At 43.6% G+C, this 18,634-nt stretch overlaps 1 protein-coding gene and 1 long non-coding RNA gene across 8 annotated transcripts in view; one reads left to right on the top strand and one right to left on the bottom strand.

The window, feature by feature from the left end:
• EDEM3 (ER degradation enhancing alpha-mannosidase like protein 3) overlaps positions 1-12,197 on the top strand; it is a 46,983-nt gene extending 34,786 nt beyond the window's left edge. For 2 of the 4 annotated variants that reach the window (XM_029081319.2, XM_029081322.2), the window contains 7 exons: positions 109-263; positions 1,010-1,163; positions 1,749-1,943; positions 4,245-4,410; positions 5,411-5,596; positions 6,856-6,903; positions 8,441-12,197. In XM_029081319.2, coding sequence (XP_028937152.1) covers positions 109-263; positions 1,010-1,163; positions 1,749-1,943; positions 4,245-4,410; positions 5,411-5,596; positions 6,856-6,903; positions 8,441-8,850 — 1,314 coding nt within the window. In that variant the 3' untranslated portion in view covers positions 8,851-12,197. The remainder of the gene's footprint in view (positions 1-108; positions 264-1,009; positions 1,164-1,748; positions 1,944-4,244; positions 4,411-5,410; positions 5,597-6,855; positions 6,904-8,440) is intronic. The other 2 variants (XM_029081320.2, XM_029081321.2) reach the window with 2 other exon arrangements.
• Positions 258-18,634, bottom strand: part of LOC107547892 — a 22,536-nt gene continuing 4,159 nt past the window's right edge. Inside the window, exons 3-13 of one of the 4 annotated variants that reach the window (XR_003765296.1) lie at positions 15,802-15,973; positions 14,800-14,927; positions 14,324-14,406; positions 13,084-13,160; positions 10,003-10,053; positions 7,599-7,660; positions 6,545-6,596; positions 5,616-5,820; positions 5,345-5,505; positions 1,677-1,922; positions 258-468 (exon numbers count right to left, since the gene is read on the bottom strand). This is a non-coding gene — a long non-coding RNA (uncharacterized LOC107547892). Of the gene's footprint in view, positions 469-1,676; positions 1,923-5,344; positions 5,506-5,615; positions 5,821-6,544; positions 6,597-7,598; positions 7,661-10,002; positions 10,054-13,083; positions 13,161-14,323; positions 14,407-14,795; positions 14,928-15,801; positions 15,974-18,634 lie in introns of all 4 variants that reach the window. The other 3 variants (XR_003765295.1, XR_001604356.2, XR_001604357.2) reach the window with 3 other exon arrangements.

Genomic DNA, 18,634 nt, shown 5'->3' with positions numbered 1-18,634 from the left:
GTTTAGAGTCAGAAGTCAAGATCCAGGAGGGAGGGGGAGAAATCTTAACCATGAAGACAATGCCAGGATTAATTGCTTTCCTTACCATACAATTCTCTTCTGTCCTAGACTACAGAGTACACCGAACTGGATGACAGTAACTTTGACTGGACCTGTCCAAACACCCAGATTCTCTTCCCCAATGACCCTATGTATGCTCAGAGCATCCGGGAACCTTTGAAAAATGTGGTGGATAAAAGCTGTCCGAGAGGAGTTGCCAGAGTGTAAGATGGAACTTTAATTTTTAAGTTAGAAAATATGTATTTTCAAGGATGGTCCCTAGATAAGGTTAGAAATGGTCTCTATTGATCATTTTTGCAGATAATTCGTAGTCAGTCATGCTGCAAATCTTCATTAGCATTCATGAAATAGGTAAATATAGAGCAGAGCCTTTTCCGCCAGAGCCAGCAGTTCCTTTAGATTGGTGACCTGTATAAAAGGAACCATTAAGTAAAGATGATGAATTGGATGATTCATTTTTCTATCTGTACTATAATAGCATTTCAGTTGTCCATTAGTCTGTCATGTCATAGAGCACAGTTTTGTTTTTTTTCTGGCTGTGAAATAAGTTGGCTCTATAGTTTTTTGTGTTTTTTTTAATACCTGTGTCTATGCCTTTCAGTTTGAAAATCATAAACAAGTCTTTTTATATTTCAACAAACTTACTTTCATTTCTGATTACAAGAAATGCTGCTAAAAAGAATGCAAACCAATACTTAAAATTGACTTTTTTTTTTTAGTGAGCAGTTTTATGCTTCCAGGAACCTGGAAATCAAACCAGTCCTTCCCCACCCCACCAAAAAGCCAAAGCTTTATTATGTCATTACCTAATAATGCTATAATAAAGTATAACCAGAAATATAGCAGAACAATATATTAGCATGCGATTTAGACATTTAAATGTTGTTAAATTTTCCTCTCCCAGATATATATATATAATTTAAACCTTGTTAATGTTTGTCTTTGGCAGAGAAGAGAGTTTTGGGAGTGGACCTAAGCCCCCTCTGAGAGCCAGGGATTTTATGGCCAGTAACCCTGAACATTTAGAAATCCTGAAGAAGATGGGAGTGAGTTTGATTCACCTCAAAGACGGAAGAGTACAGCTGGTTCAACATGCAATCCAAGTAAGACTGCCATATTGAGTAGGGGCCCCTTCTCTCCCCTCAACTCAGGGTTACTAACTCCCCCAAAAAGAAAAAATGGTTTGAGATTTTGAAGTTTTCTCTTAGGCCCCTGCTTAGGATTGACTTCATCATCCATACCTTCCACCTTTTATCATATTCTACTTTAGGAAAGCCACCAAATCCAATTAACTCATTTTTCTCAAAAACTCAACTCTGTATTTTTCTATTTACCTGAGGAAAAACATACCCATCTCTGTAAAACAAACAAAAACAACAACAAAAAAAAACTAATATGCCACTATTATGCATTCAGTGATAGATTGCCCTAATGAGAAGAGAAGAGGGTCACTGTATTCCGTCCTTAATTATCATTGTTAAACTCCAACAATAGCCATGACTCCTCGCTGGACAGAATCATTTCTGTCTATTGATAGTCATCAAGACTGGGGGGTGGAGGAGGGGGAAATAATCCTATAGGGAGAGAGCAGAGCAATAGAGGCTAAAGTAAGTTACCTTTTCACTCAAGAACACAGCTTTGAAAGAGTCTATGAGAAAAAAGTATAAAATGAGCCCCTCTTTCCACAGGCTGCAAGTTCAATGGATGCTGAAGACGGCTTGAGGTTTATGCAGGAAATGATTGAGCTCTCCAGTCAGCAGCAGAAAGAACAGCAGTTACCACCTCGGGCAGTTCAAATTGTTTCCCATCCATATTTTGGCAGAGTAGTATTGACTGCTGGGCCAGCACAGTTTGGAATGGACCTGTCCAAACATAAAACAGGGGTAGGTGTAAGTGCAGTTTCTTCCAGGACCATCGTCACTGACTGTTCAAACATTGTGTTGACTTGTTCTCTCTTTGACCTTAATTTAACTATTTTAGCTCATTATATTTTTCTGAGTATCACTCACCTAAATTTAAACATTCTGTACCAGGTTTTAATAATAATAATAATAATAATGTTGGTATTTGTTAAGCGCTTACTATGTGCAGAGCACTATTCTAAGCGCTGGGGTAGACATAGGGGAATCAGGTTGTCCCACGTGGGGCTCACAGTCTTAATCCCCATTTTACAGATGAGGGAACTGAGGCACAGAGAACTTGTTTTGTTTTATGCAGTCACACAGCCGACAAGTGGCAGAGCTGGGATTCGAACTCATGAGCCCTGACTCCAAAGCCCAGGCTCTTTCCACTGAGCCACGCTGCTTCTTCATTTTTCAAAGTGAATGGCATAAATAACTCGACAGCCATTTTGAAGTAACTGTACCTAAAATTCCATATATGGGGTTAGATCACTGGCCCAGCCAATGTTCTATCTCACACAGTGGCACTACTGATGCTTAGAGGACAGCTGCCTTCCATGTTCAAAGGTTCCCTCCAGTAACCCTTTAGGAACCACTTGTTAACTGCTCTCATTAATCCTTCCACCATCCCTAACTTTTCCCTCTCATGGATCTCATCCTTGTATTTATTCCAACCTGTCTTTTTACCTTATGGTGCATTCCATCAGCTTCCATCCCAAAGTGGCTTAAACCTACCATCTGATGTTGAGGAACTTAGCCTCAACAATTCCATGTTTACCTTGTCCAAATCCTTCATGATTTTGATTATGTTTTTTCATGACTTCTCTGCCCTTCCTGAGCATCAGTAAAATGCTCTCAGGTGTTCTTAGTCCTCTACAAAGTTACAGTAATACTTTAAAAATCAGATGCCAATTTTACTCTGAAGTACTTTTTGAACAAGGATAACTTTCAGGCATTTTTCTTTGCCTGTGAGTGAATTTGGGGGCTTGTAAAAAGGATGAGAGGTAGTTTACTTGAAAATCTTTATCTAAGGAGCTGGGGCAGTTGAATGGGGAAGAAGCATGGCAAAGTGGACAGAGCATGGGCCTGGGAGTCAGAGGGTTGTGGGTTCTAATCCAGACTCTCCCACTTGTCTGTGTCCACCCAGCGCTTGGTACAGTGCATATAGTAAGTGCTTAACAAATACTGCAATTATTATTATTACGTTTAAAGGATTCCTGGTTCTGGACCCACTCTTGCCCAGCCTCCTCCTGCAGTGGAGGATGGAAGGAAGAAGAGTGAGCTGGAAGTCTAGCAAAAATAGCAGCGCAAAGTCCACAACAATCCCTGGACAAACAGCCAGACCGACAAGGCAGAGCCCCAGGGCAGTAATAATAATTAATGGTATTTGTTAAGCACTTACTATGGGCCGAGCACTCTTCGAAGTGCTGGAGAACTGGCTAAGTCAGCTGATGCATAGTAATCCTACCTGCTTGAATGTATTGGTGTCCCACATCTGGATCTGTAGATTCCCTCACAGTTAGGCTGGTTTGGGACAAAAGTTTGGTGTTAAACTAAAGTTGAACCTTCAGCTATACCAGTCCATTTATGGGCCGAGAATGAGTCTACCAACTCTATTGTATTGTACTCTTCCAAACAACTTAGTAGAGTGCTCTGCACACAGTAAGCACTCAGTAAACACCACTGATTGATTAGAAGCAGTGTGGCTTAGTGGAAAGAGCACGGGCTTAGGAGTCGGAGGACATGAGTTCCGATCCCAGCTCCGCCATTTGTCTGCTGTGTGACTTTGGGCAAGCCTCAGTTCTTAACTTCTCTGTACCTCAATTACCTCATCTGTAAAATGGGAATTAAGACTGTGAGCCCCACGTGGGACAACCTGATCACCTTGTATCTACCCCAGCTCTTAGAACAGTGCTTGGCACCTAGTAAGTGCTTAACAAATACATTACTGTAATTGCCATCATCTAAATCAGCCAGTTTTTTCTTTAAAAATCAATTCCAGAACAGTAAATGGATATAAAATGGCTTGTGCAGATTTTTTGAGTGAATAGATGAATGGTAAGGTTTTTAACTCTCTTTCTTTAGATAGCACAAAAATTGTAATTGTCTACTTTTTTGAAAAAAAGCGATTTAAAATATTCAAGGAAGGTGGAAGGAGAGGGATTGTTGTGTTTGCCAGTCAGGCCAGGTCCACTATCATGGATGGTTTTAGAGGATCATTCTTAAGAAAATTTGAAGTCAAAATTCAATTGTATAATTTTAATCATTGCCTGCTTCCTACAGACGAGAGGTTTTGTGGCAAGCAGTAAACCATACAATGGCTGTTCGGAAATTACTAATCCTGAAGCAGTGAAGGGAAAAATTGCTTTGATGCAAAGAGGCCAGTGTATGTTTGCTGAAAAAGCACGGAATATCCAAAAAGCTGGAGCAATTGGTGGGATTGTTATTGGTAAGTAACCCTATTTTTTAGTGCCTTAACTGGCCAGCTTCTGATTGCACATACTCTGTGAGAGAGGGTTTGCAAAATAGTTTGTTCCTTGCAGCTTCGTTTGCTTTTTTGTTAAGGAAACTATTCCAGAATTCACATTCACTCTGAATAGTGTAAAGAACTGGGAAATGCTGCTTTGTAGTGTGATTTTTTTTCCCCTGATTATCTCCAGTCATTGCCCATCCATCTCTGCATAAAACAAAACCTCCTCACCCCTGGCTTTAAAGCACTTTGCCCCCACCTACCTCACCTCGTTACTCTACTGCTACGACCCATCCCGGAAGCTTGGTTCCTCTAATGCTGACCTTCTCACTGTACCTTGATCTCATTGCCGACCCCTCGCCCAAGTCGCCTCCTGGCCTGGAACGTCGTCCCTTCTCAAATCTGACAAATGACTACTCTCCCACTCCCCCGTTTCAAAGGCTTATTGAAGGCCCATCTCCAAGAGGCATTCACTAAGCACCCCCATTCCTCTTCTCCCCCTCCCTTCATTCATCCCCCCTCCCAGCCCCACAGTATTCATGTACATATCTAATTTACATTAATGTCTGTCTCACCCTCTAGACTGTAAATTCATTGCAGGTAGGGAATTGTGCCTGTTTATTGTTATATTGTACTCTCCCAAATGCTTAGTACAGGCTCTGCACACAGTAAGTGCTCGATAACTACGATTGAGTGAATTTCCAACCAACAAGTTATTTGACCCCTACGGGTTGTTAATATCCAATGCAGATATGCAGCCAAACTGCCAGTGTCCCCCTTTTTCAGATGTAAAATAACGACAGATCTGAATCATGGAAAATAATGTAAATCCATTCTCTCTGGACTTCATTGTTCAGTGTGAAACATAACAAAAGATAATAAGTGATGTGAAAATCCCTGTGAAATATCTTACCTGTAGGAGGTGATAAGGGGTGTTCCCGTAATAAAGTGCATTCACATGATCATTTCTGTTGGCTAGATGACAATGAGGGGAGCAGTAGTGATACTGCTCCGCTTTTCCAGATGGCTGGTGATGGAAAGAATACAGATGACATCACGATCCCCTTGGTGTTCCTGTTCAACAAAGAAGGAAACATTATTTTGGATGCAATCCAAGAATATGAAGAGGTAGAGGTGCTTCTCTCTGATAAAGCCAAAGACCGAGGTAAGGGCGAAATCATTACCTTCTTATGCAGGGCAGGAGTAATTTTGATCCCAGAGTAAGTTGCAAGTTCTTTCATTTGCATTTACCTCACTTGGACAGGTCAGTGCTTCTTAAATTCTGGGTTATTTGTAGTCGAAGTAAGACTGTGACTGTGCAGAAGTTGGTGGGAGTGTTCTCTTCATCATTCCTTAAATGCACATCTCAGTTTTGAGAAGTAGCATAGCCTAATGGAAAGAGCACAGGTGTGGGAGTCAGAAGGTCCTGGGTTCTAACCCCAGCTCTGCCACTTGTTTGCTGTGTGACTGTGGGCAAATTACTTAACTTCTCTGTGCCTCAGTTACCTCATCTCTGAAATGGGGATTAAGACTGTGAGCCCCATGTGGGAGGTGGACTGTGTCCAACCAGATTGTCTTGGATCTACCCCAGCACTTAATACAGTGCCTGGTACATAGTAAATACCATAACAAATTTTCAGATAGAGAACTCGTGGCAGCAGTAAGCACTTAGTGATGCTAAACACATTAGATGAAATCAAGTGATAATAATTTTCATACCTGTGAAGGCTAAGGATCAAATTTGACTGACTCACATCCACTTCCACTTACAAATTTGACTTCACAGCAGAAGTAGGGAAGGACGGGATAGCATGGATATCAGCTCCCTGTGGCCAGGGAATGTGTCTATGTGTCTCTGTTGTATTGTACTCTCCCAAGCGCTTAGTACAGGGTTCTGCACACAGTAAGCGTGCAATAAATATAGTCGATCCAATGATGACTGGAGGTGCTGAGGACAGTGGAGATTGGCCCCTTTTTTCCTCTCAGCTGGAAAATACCTTTTGGATGGGGCAGCCTAACAGCAGCTAAAGCGGCATTTGGTTAAAGAGGCAGGCTGCACCATGTTTGCTGACAGAGCTGGATATAATTCCCCTAGTCCCCCTATGGTTCTTACCTAGAAGTCCGCCTCGCTGGCTGAGCCAAACGGTTCTCACCTATGAAACTTCCTGTTGAAAATGAGAGACCAGGCTGCAGCTTATTTTTCCTTTCTGGGCAGTTCTTTGAAATGCTGACCTCCTCCCGTCTTAACTGGATGCATGATTTTATACTAAACACAGAATCAGTCAATGGTATTTTTACTGAGCTCCTACTGGGTGGTGAGCACTGTCCTTAGAGTACAGCAGAGGAAGAAGACTGGAGTTTTTTTTATGACTTTTTAATGTATATTTGCTTTTTCCCCTCTTTGTGCTACCACTGGAATTTCAGCAACAATATTTAAAGGTAAAATGATTCCAAACTACATTATTGATAGCAGTAAGTATCTCCTGTTAATGACTCTGAAGTTTTGTTTAATAGGGCTCCCTCTCTCATTCTTGGACTAAAAAAAACCAAAACTCCTTCACAAATATTAATAGAGGATTCCACCTGAGTGCTAACCATTTACCTAACTGAATCAGCAAGAGATTCTAAGTATAATTCTAACTCACCATCCATCAGTACAGTCTAAAGTCACAAGAGATCACTGGGCTTTGCCTGTTTGAAATTAAGTTAAGATGGCTAGTCCTTCTTTTTGGAAAATGAATTAGGACAGATGGTGTCATTCAGAGGTAGGAACCCCGAGATGAGACCATTTTAGGCTGAGGCTGGAGCAGGTCAGGCACCAGGGGGATAGTGGATGTGGTACCTACCAGACTCCCAGGGGAGAAAACCTGGGCTACAGTACAGCCAAGCACACTGGGCCCCCTCAATGCCAGGGTGCCCACCTTTGGGAAGTGCTGAGGGGGGGAGAAGCATAGTGATTGAGAGTTCATTCATTCATGCTCAGTATCATGGTGCCAAGTTAGTAAGCATTAAAGTGTAATTCTGTTTCTACTCCCCTGTTACAACTAGAGAAGCTAATTTCTTTCAGTACTTATGGTCACTGCATATTTTTCTCTACTCATCACATCCCAGCCCCAGAAAGGCTCCATAGATTAAAAAAAAAAAGGCTGAATGTGATTATGACTTACCGGTATGGTTATCAAGTCAAACTCTGCATCGGGTGCCATTTAAGCGTTTTTTTTTACAACACCTAAAAAAAAAAAAAGTTACATAACATTATGATAGATCAAATTTTCAGTCAACTCATAAAACAAAAATCAAGAAGTACAGTTTTACCTTAATGCCTGATTTTTTCAGAGCCAAATAACTTGGGACTCAGTGTGAAGACCCCCAAATTGCAGTTGAATAATTTTGCATGACTGATTTTTTGACTCAAGGAGACTAGTAAATGAAACCACAGTTCTGAACAAATGTACATCAAGCATCCTATAAACTGACTGGATTGCTAATGTATCCTTGGGCAAGGAAGTTCATGAATTGGGCTCTTTGCTAGTTTTCCTACTACAGTGTGGGTCCTGCGCTGTTGTATTCCTCCCCGACTCGTGGGTGCTAAATAGGTTTCTGCCAGTGCAGAGCGACAGCACAGCAGCTGCATTACTGACTCTTGATTCACCTCTTAATTCATTCATCCCAAATACACGGAACTGACTTTGGAGGTGGGAGAGTCATCCTGTTTGGTTTTCAACAAATATTTCATCTAAAAACCACTGATAAATTGCTCATGGGAGATAGAGAACACCAGATGCAACAAACACATTCCCTGCCCTTGGTTGGAGATTCAATCAACTGCTTTAACAACTTGTGAATTTTTTACTAGTCAAATAAAGCATTTTCTAAGTTCAGAGTTGACTTAGGAAACCAATGTGCCAGCAAGGTAGCACACAAATTCTTCTGGTGAAAATTCTGTATGAGTAACATAGCCTCTGCTTCTGCCTAAAGCTCATGAAGCTTCTTTTTCTTTCTTGTCAAGATTTGGAAATGGAAAACCTGGAACAAAAGTCCCCGGAGAACGACTCACAGAATCAGAGATCTGAACAGATTCCGGAGAGCTCTCAGGACCTCAGTTTGGCCAAGCCAGAGCCCGTTGGGGAAAATTCCCTTGTTTCTGAACCAGATCCGGCATCTCCCGTCGAAGCAGACAGTACTAGTGTTTCCCCTTCCAAAGAGAATTCCCGTCCCCCTGAAACTCAAGAGACTCCAATCCAAGAGCCTGAATGTACTGAATTAGATAACCAGCCTCAAGAACAATCACAGACTGAGGAAGACTCCAGCCCTGCCGTTCCCTGGGACAAAAATAAAGTCCAGCCTATGGAATCCATACTCGCAGACTGGAATGAAGATATAGAAGCATTTGAAATGATGGAGAAGGATGAACTATGACTGCCAAAACAATTGATGGGTGGGTATGAAAACATGGTGAACTTTGGTTACAAGAGGGCCCTACTACCGGAGATAGAGCTCTGAGGGGAGATGTTACGTAGAGAGGTGTTATGTTATCCAGGCTTCGTCTGGATTCGGTGAAGATTGCGTAAGTCCAGAGAATGCTACATTAGCATTGGTCACGTTTGATTTTTTTCCCCCTTTCAGAAGGAGAGCTTACGGGCCACTCCTCCCTCTCCCCTCCCCGCCGACCAAATCTGGCAACCTACGGCACCACGCCGTACCGCCTGCGCTCAGCCTGGTGGAGGAGGGTTGGCTCTGGGGAAGAGGTTGCCTCGGTCTCTGGAAAGATGGGAAGCTGGTCAGGGCACCACTGGTGGCAGATGCTGAAGCCAGGGAGGGTGGGCTGCCACTGATGGAAAGGAAGGCCTGATCTCCTTGTGTTGGAGTACAAACAGAAGCAGGTGAGATACCCCGCTGTCTGTCTGCCTGTCTGTCCGCCCACACTATTAACCAGCACGCCCCTTTCTTTCTTTCACTTACAAACGGTCCAGCCGAATTGCACTTTCCCCCACTCCCTCAAAACCAAAGGTGAAGCTGATGCAACACCTCCACCCAGTTGAGAGCCTGGGCAGCTTACCTTAATAGTGGGACCAGCCAAAGGGCCCCATAGTCGAGATGGAAATTGAGGCACTTGGCTACCGGGACTGGAAGTAAGGCAAGAAAAAGCACCATGCGGCAACGTAAACTTTGCTTTGGGGCCTGCTGTGGGGCAGGTTGGTCACTCTTGGCCCGTTAACTCTTAACACTAACATTGGATGGTAGGATTGGTGGTATTCGGCCACAGTCCGTCCCCTAGGCGTCATCACGGTCGTCCTCTAGGAGTCGGTCACCTCGGCCTTACGATTTCAGCATCAAGGCCAGGAGCACGTTTAACCACCCAAACGACTAAACAGCCCGTGGGACCAGTTCAATGGAGACGTGCTAAATTAGAAGGTGGTGAGTAATGGGCATTTCCCTGTTTTGGAACTTGGGTCTCTAAAGTTGCAATCGGGGGTGGGCACAATGTTAAATCACATTCACTTACACGTACTCCTCTTTCTGTGAGTGAATCTGAAAATTGAATATGGGGAAATCTCTGAAAACACTCACCCAACTGCAGGCTCCTCCAGACAAAGTCAGAGAGCGTTTCTTTCTGACAACCTGCATCAAAATCCCAAAGTTTAGTCATCTGTTTGTTCACTTTTCATTTCTATCAATTACTCCTTAGGGCTTTAGTTAGAATCTTGTCTGTATTGTTAACATTCAAGCTCTTCCTGATCGGTCTAAAACAAGTTTCTAAGACAGGCTTACTCCCCTTCTGTCTTCCATTATTTTGGCAGTATACCCTTTCTCTGAAAGACCATTTGTGGAGGTACTGTATATGCAATTGTTAATCAGAGCAGCTGTACTGTATTGTGATGTATATTTGTGTACAATGTGACTTCAAGACAGACAGACTGATGTTGCAGTCTTCTGTAAGGGGATAATAATAGCTGCTTACAACATTTTGAAGTAAACTCAGTTGAGTCTATTAGGAGTTCACTCTTGGGAGAAAGAGGAAGAAGAAAAAGAGCGGCCAATAAAATCCTGTGGCACTTCACTGAATTTGACTCCACAGCTCAATTTTAGGTTCTCTGCATGCAAAATCTGCTGTTAGTTAAGATTTAGTAGAATATTTTCTAGAGAAGGAATGATACGGAGCTTAATACATGAGCAGTTCACCTTGATTTTAAGTACTGGGAAAGGAAGCCAAGTATATATATATATACACATATATATATATATATATATATATATAGAAGCACTATACGTCCCGGTGTCTGAGCTTTGGAAATTGCCCAAGGCAATGGCTGTCTTCCCACCGGGGAACTGCCTAGAAGGCGAGGCACCCAGTTGCAACTAAGTCCCTCCTTCGGCCATTAGGAGGGGATCTTTCCTTCGCCTACCGGAGGCTAGCTAGACGGTTCTCTGGATCCTAAGCAAGTGAAACAGTTTCACGTCGCTAGCCCAAGCCAGACCCAAACTAGGGGCGATGGAGTTAAATAGTCTTCATTGTTAGGAATACGAAGAGCTTTAGTTTCCAAAGTACAATTTTGTCTTTGCCAATAAATTTCACTAAATGATATGAGGTTCTTATTTGACATAACTGCCACTAACTAGCTTTTAAATGCATCGTTAATCTTTAAGAAAGCAAATGTCAGGGGCTGAGTTTTGACAGTTGTAGACATTGTTACTTTCTTTGAATTCAGGAGACGAGTGGAACCCTGAATTTAAAAATTGCCTGACACATCTGGTCTACCTCAGTTAAATATTGACTGCCTAAAGGTTTAGCTGAAGTGATCATCACAGCCATAAAGTTTTTGACCCAGACAGACTTTACACTTTGTTTACAGATATAAATGGAATCGAGTAAATGTTAATCCTGATTAGGTAAGGGCAGGAAGATGGTAATTTAATTCAGGTATTTTCGTTTTTAAAAAGTTAACTTGTTAGTTTACCTACTTAAATGTATGTAGTTCGCCTTGCTCATTTACATCTTCAGAAAATTTTAAACTCAGTTGCAATAAGTTTTCTTTGATTTTTATGTGCAAAAAACCCCCAAACCAACAACCGTATAGTTAGGTGGATTTGCATTGCTGGGATGGTGGGAGTTGCTGAAAGTTTTTCTTAATCTTCATCAGGTTCCTAACTGATAATGCTTTTCCTTCCTTCTGATTCTCAACAATTGCCCTCATTGTTGAATTAATAAAAAGAGGAAAAACCCTAAATTCTCTGATTCGATTAAGCCAATTATCTCAAGGAGGCTCCTTATCTATACTATTTACAGTTGGTTTTCCATTGCTCGCTGTTTTAAACTAAAGCAGGATTTGTTCTCCCACCGAACTCCCCCATCTACTAAATTATGCTAGGGCCTTCACCCAGTAAATCCCTAACCAGCCGTCCCATGCACAAGGCTTCAGTCAGAACATAAGAAAAAAACATTCTGTGAATGAAATATTGTATGTTCAGCTTTTATAAAAGAGACATTTTTAAAAGCCCAATTTACAGCCGTATATTTTCTTATGATGTAATTTATGAACAAATGTGTGTACTAACAGGTGCTGTAACCCTACTGTTGGTGGATTTTACTGTTTGGTGATAAATGTAAACAATATTTCTAAGGGAAACTGTACTGTGATGTAAAAGTCTGGGCAAAAATGTATATAATCCTTGTACATAAAATTGTGTATTTGATTATAATTGCTGATTGTAAAGATTTAATAAATATGTAAATATTCTGGTCAAGTTACTCGTAAAAGTTTAAACGGCTTCTTTGACTTGAACTCACTTTTCATTACAAATGACTGAGAGACTACAATAATGTTTTGGCTGGTACCGTCCTCAAAACATGGGATGGAGAAAGTTAGCGAGCAGAAGCACGCTGTGGGATGTTAGGGAGGGAAAGACATGTTCCTTGCAGTGACAAGTCTGGGGTGCTCCAACCAGAGACCAGAAAGTCTTGTAACTTCTGCTGTCTGCCAGAGAAAACTCAGAGAAAACTATAAATTTATCTGGCATCTCTTGTCTTTACTTTTCTCTGATTCTCCAAAGACGGGATCCCCTACAGATTATAGTGGGATGATCCTCAGAGCAACTGTAATGTGGAACATTCTCTAGGCCTGAGGCTGGGATATTTTACCAAATGGGTGCCTTGCCCCTTCTCTAGCCTAAGGAGAATTTCACCTCATTTCTAAAGTAACAGGTCCCTAGCTCTAAAGACTGGATAATTTCCTGGCCACCTAGCATGACTTAAGTGAAAAAGAGTTGGGGCCTAAAGGCCTGCCTGCTGCTAAAGGCGGAGAAATTTCCACAGCTCCAGGGGCCAGTCTGCCTGCCAGTCAATCCAGGCAGTCAATCCTTGTGAGGAGCACCCCAAACTCATGGCCCAGTGGCAGGGAAATGGGTAAATCACAGGTCAGCTGGTCCACGAAAGAGATGGCCAATTTAAATCCTCCCTGGTGGTCAGTAAGACCATTTACTTCTCTGCCTCACCAGGCTAAACCTACTACTCTTAGTCCCAAGACTGAATTAACATCACATTGGTGTGTGATTTTATTCTGAGGTATGTAACCCGATATCCATAGATGGTTACTGCGTAGGCAGGCAGTAATGAGCTACGATTAAACATGAGAATTTTCAAAATTATCTTACCTTGTAAGATAGAGCAGCTCACTTCAGTAGTTTCATTCTTCCGCAGCACCCGTATCCATACGGCGCATCAGGTGGATCTTTTTGAGAAAACAAGTGCAGGTTAAACCATACCCGACATTAAGAAATCCAGGGTTCAAGGGAATCGCTGAAATTGGGATCACTAACTTAAAAGTGGATCCAGTGACTGTGGCCCTATTTATTTCTAGGCTTACCCTTGCATTCACTGTAATGGGAATTTAAAATTCTAGAGAAATCTCAATGACAAGAATTCTAGAATTCAGAAAAGTACTTCTAGCAACATCTTGCTGAAATAATAAAGACAGAACAGTCAAATCTCTTCTCCCCCGGAGAAAGCAAGTTTTATGTAAAACTGTGCTATAACATTTATTGAGTCAATAGGCTCATCAAATATTTATTCAGTGCTCATTAGGCTCTAGGGAAGGTATTTTTATTTATATGTACATACAGATATAGATCTCTGCCCCAAAGGCATTCACAATCTCCCAGAGAAGTGGAGATACTGCTCACAGCCTGATCTTTCTCCTCTTCCTTCCTCGTATTGCTGTTTAAAAAAAGTGAAGTAGCAAGCCGAGGGGAAAGAGCCCAGGCCTGAGGGTCTGAGGACCTGGATTTTAATTGTGACTCTGTTCCTTGCCTGCTGTCTGACCTTGGGACAAGTCACTTCTCTGTGCCTCAGTTATTTTTGTAAAATGGGGAATAAAAAGCTGTCTTAGCTCCTCCTTAAACTGTGTGGGACTGGCATCGTGGCTCAGTAGAAAGAGCACGGGCTTAGGAGTCTGAGGCCATGGGTTCTAATCCCTGCTCTGCCACCTGTCAGCTGTGTGACTTTGGGCAAGTCACAACTTCTTGGGGCCTCAGCTACCTCATCTGTAAAAGGGGGATGAAGACTGTGAGTCTCACGTGGGACAACCTGATTACCCAATGCTTAGAACAGAGCTCAGCATATAGTAAGTGCTTAATACCAACATTATTATTATTACCATATCCAATCTGCATAATATAGCATTCTCAGTGCTTACTACAGTAATTGGCACATGGTAACCATTTAACCAATACCACAATTATTATTATTCAAAGTATTATTCCTCCTCCACTTGTGCCCTGGCCTCAGCTGCTGCAAACTCCTACCTTCTTCGTAGAGGCAGCCTGTACCCTGAGACAGAGACACTGGCAAACTGGAAAAAAAAAAGTAGCAAAGAAAACACACGGGAAGACTCACCAGGATGACGAACAGGGCTGGTGCTAGTGTGGCCATTCTAGAGCTGGCAGGAGGCTAACTCAGTGATCCAGGGTTTCTGGACTCTGGAGAAGAATTTGACAACAGCTCTGCAGGAGATAAGGAAATAAACCAAGCCAGCAACCCTGCCCTTCCCACCCAAGCACAGTCAGAGGGCAGGTAGGGCTTCCAAAGGAGAAGCCGTTCATTGTGAGGGTCGATCCAGAACAAAGAAAGCAGCAGCAAAGAATGATGAGCCGTCAAAAACCAGCTAGCTGCCTAGAAGAGACAATCAAGGCCCCCAATGCTCTGGTTTATTTAGATAGATTGGATCGGTCTGGGAATAAGATTCCAAAAGGTCTGGCTTACAGATAGAAACCAAAAGTCGTGAAATGAAAAATTACAGGCTGGGATGCTTGAAAGAGCCCTTCTTTTCCCCACAGTGTTTAGAAGTGACAATGTCCTGAGCTCATACCAACCAGCTAGAAACTGAGCGAGGCTCCGTTGTTTGCTGTGGAGCAGGAGCAGGAGCGAATTCCTAAGCATGTCAGCGAAGTACAGATCCAGAAGACCATTGAGATAAGGTGTGTCCAGAAGGCTGCAAAATCTTATAAAAGGTGTGAAACACTCAAATAGGCATCATCCAAGAAAGAAAGAGGGTGTTGGGAACCAGTTTCTCTAAAAAGAGAGTGTTGGGAACCAGTTTCTCTAAACTGTAATCACCCAAACACGCAACACTTCTGGAAGTAAAAAGGGATCCAACTTTAAAAAGGCAAACCACCCAATCACACCTCTCCCTGGCAACAGCGTGAACCCTTCTGTACCTCAGTTTACTCTGCTGAAAATGACCCTGGCAGAACACCTCTCTCCCAGGAAAATTGGGCTAGCAGAGTACGTAGGGGCTGAAATGTTGACATTTTGGGGGTGAGATGTTTGGCATGCACAGGGCCAGGTAAGCAGAAACTTGAAGGAGGACTAAACCTAGAGAGATGAATCAGAAGGTCGGGGAGAGGGGTTCAAATTTCTGTCTGATCTGCCTCAATCCCAAACACAGAATACTTGAGAGAGGAGTGTCTGCCAACTGGGACATTAAATACTACAGGCCAGGTAACTTCTGATTTCAGATTAGATCCTATTAAGAAGTATAGGTCCAGAAAGTCATTAGAGAAAGCCAGTGCAGTTATCTTCTTTTAGCCACAAGATCTCTTATCTGAGATATAAAACTAAGGACCTGAGAGTCAAGCGCACAAGTAACAGTGCTCTGCACACAATACTTAATAAATACAACTGAATGAATGAAACAGGTTCAGGGAAAGTGTCTACCAATTCTGTTGTATAGCACTCTCCCAAACACATAGGTCAGTGCTCTGCACACAGTACGTGCCCAAGATCACACAGCCTGGCTATTCAGTCCACTCTTCTCTCCCTTAAAATCCCTCCCTTAAAATAATAGGCAGAAAGGCAGACGAAGACAATCCTACCATTTTGCTGGGGCTTTGACGGCCGTGAGTCAGAGAACTAGCCGTCCTTCCCCACACGTGGAAACTGAGGCACAGGGATGGCATGGCTGAAGTCAATCAGTTGATGTTTACAACACCTTAAATCCAGTGCTTTGTCCTCTCCTTCACCTCTCTAGGATGGTGACACAGAAGGCTACAGGTTGGAAGCAACATCAAATCAATCTCAAAAATAAGGCTTTCAATAGAACCGGTCTAATCGTGCTCTCTCCCTCTCAGCTTAGGAAACTTCCCTATTTTTTCTGAACCAATTCTGAAAGAGGAAGTGAAAACAGGCCCTTGGAGTTGGTCTTTCTGCCCCTCCCTCCCCTCTGTCCCCACCACCACCAGTGTGTATCCAACCCCCAAACCTGACCTACCGCCAACCTTCAGAACCCCCGAGATGGGGGAAATCAATGCACTTGGTCTGGCCAGTTCCAGAAGAGAGGGACTGGTCAGACCAAGTGAATCAATTTCAATAGCAGAAGACCACTCCAGCTCTACCACTTTGCTGTGTGACCCTGGACAAGTCACTTAGCTTCTTTGTGCCTCAGTTGCCCCAAGTAGGAAATGGATTATGTCCAACCTGATTACTTTGGATCTGCCCATTGTTGGGTAGGGATTGTCTCAATTTGTTACCGAATTGTACTTTTCAAGCACTTAGTGCTCTGCACATAGTAAGTGTTCATTCATTCACTCAATAGTATTTATTGAGCGCTTACTATGTGCAGAGCACTGTTCTAAGCGCTTGGAATGTAACAATTCAGCAACAGATAGAGACAATCCCTGCCCAACAACGGGCTCTCAGTCAAAATGGGGGAGACAGACAGAAAAGCAAAACAGAACAAAACAAAACAACATCATCACAATTAATAGAATCATGGAGATATACACCTCATTAACAAAATAATACGAATGAATGAATCTACCTCAGCACTTAGTACAGTGCCTGGCACATTGTAAGTGCTTAACAAATATCACAGAAAAAGACCACTGGACGCTGTGGGAGGGTGCAAGGGTGAGGTGGACAACTAGAAACACACAGCTGGATATCCCAGGGCAGCATGTTGGTTGCTGCTGTCACTTTAGCCTTCCTGTGGGCATGGATTGTGTCTTCCACCTCTGTGGTATTATACTCTCCTAAGCATTGAGTACAGTGCTCTGCACACAGTAAGCACTCTGTAAATATTACTGAGTGGTATGGGTGGAGTTCTGCTTGTTTGTTGTTAGGGAAAGTCGCTAATCTCCCTTTGATGTCACACACCGGCTCTGCATCTATATGCTGAGTGCACAATTGGTGAGGCCATCCTCCCGGCTCTGGACATGGCTTTACCTAGAGAGTTGGACTCCACCCCTGGTGCCAGCCTCTCTGCGACGCGAACACCACTCCATCTGTCTGGGCAGATGGCACACAGCTGGGGGTGGGGGGGAAAGGGGAACTTCCTGGGGGAGCCTCCCGGACCCGGCGGACGAGACTCTGAGAGCTGCGCTGTTTCGCCATTTGCCTCCGCTCTTCTGTGGACATGCGTGGGCTGGCTCCCTCGGGCCTGGGCTCAGGTGAGCCGGGCCACCCAGAGACAGAGCTAATGTGAGTCCTTTCGACCCTTCAGAAGGCACCTGCCTGTTCTGAGACACATCTTCCCAATTACCGCAGCTTCCCGCTGGGGCCAGAGGGCCAAAGACAGACCCCGGGCCCTTCCCCGGGTGGAATGCCACTGTTTCTCGACTCCATTAATATCCTCCCACGTGAGGTTGCCCACCCCCGCTCCCACCTGCAACACCTGCTCCCTGAAAACATCACTCACCTGTCTAGGCTGGACCATCCTTCAGCTTGGGAGGAGAATGTGTCGCTTCCCCCTTTTGTACTTCCCAGGTGCTTAGAACAGTGCACTGCTCCCAGCAGGTGCCTAATAAATACTATTTCTATTCCCTCACCAGGGCCATCCATTCCTTTTCCTCCTCTCTGCGACTGCCAGCCCAGGGCCTCTCCTGCCACTTCTGTCTTTACCCATCTAGACTTAAAGGGAGTTTTGAGTCTGCTCTCCAGGCAGGTGAGTCCTGATTTTCCTAGATGGAGTGGCTACTAGCTGAAACACTTTGTTCCCCGATAGATTGATGTGGTGGTTGCTGGGGGGACGGGGAGGAGGAGGTGGGGATGTCAGGAGAGTGTTCAGAGACCTTCCAGGTGGGACCCACCAGGGCTGGGAGTTCTCAGAGACCTTCTGTGGCAGCTAAATCAGAACAGCCCAAGGATGTGAATGGCAAAGAAACCAGACTGCAACTCGTGCTGAGTTTTCCCTCCAGCAGATGGTGAGATGACACTGCAGGTTCAAACCAGCTGCACTTTTCCAGCTTTGATTTCTGTCTTTTGCCTCCCACTCGAAAACAGCAAACCAGAAGAATCTGTGATATTCTGGTTTGTGGGGCTGCGGCCAAGCCTGGGTCTCTGGCCCCTCCCTCAATATGGTCCCAGGGAGTGTCTCTAAATTTGATCTCATCTATATGCTGCCCCTGGTCTGAAACGCCCTCCCTCTAAATATCTGACAATCACTCTCCCCACCTTCAAAGCCTTATTAAATGCACATCTCCTCCAAGAGGCCTTCCTTAAGCCTTCATTCCCTTCCCTCTCACTCCCTACTGTGTTGCCCCATTTGCTCCCTTTATTCACTTGAACATCAACCCCCAGCACTTAATTACACAGCCAAAATTTATTGATTTATATTAATGCCTGCCTCCCCCTCTAGATTATAAACTCATCAGGGGCAGGGAATGTGTGTTATATTGTACTCTCCCAACCACTTAGTACAATGCTCTGCAC

The sequence above is a fragment of the Ornithorhynchus anatinus genome, chromosome 16, assembly GCF_004115215.2.
Source record: "Ornithorhynchus anatinus isolate Pmale09 chromosome 16, mOrnAna1.pri.v4, whole genome shotgun sequence".
NCBI classification, from domain to species: domain Eukaryota; kingdom Metazoa; phylum Chordata; class Mammalia; order Monotremata; family Ornithorhynchidae; genus Ornithorhynchus; species Ornithorhynchus anatinus.
Note: the sequence above shows the minus strand (reverse complement) of the source record. Positions and strands in the feature narration are given on the sequence as shown.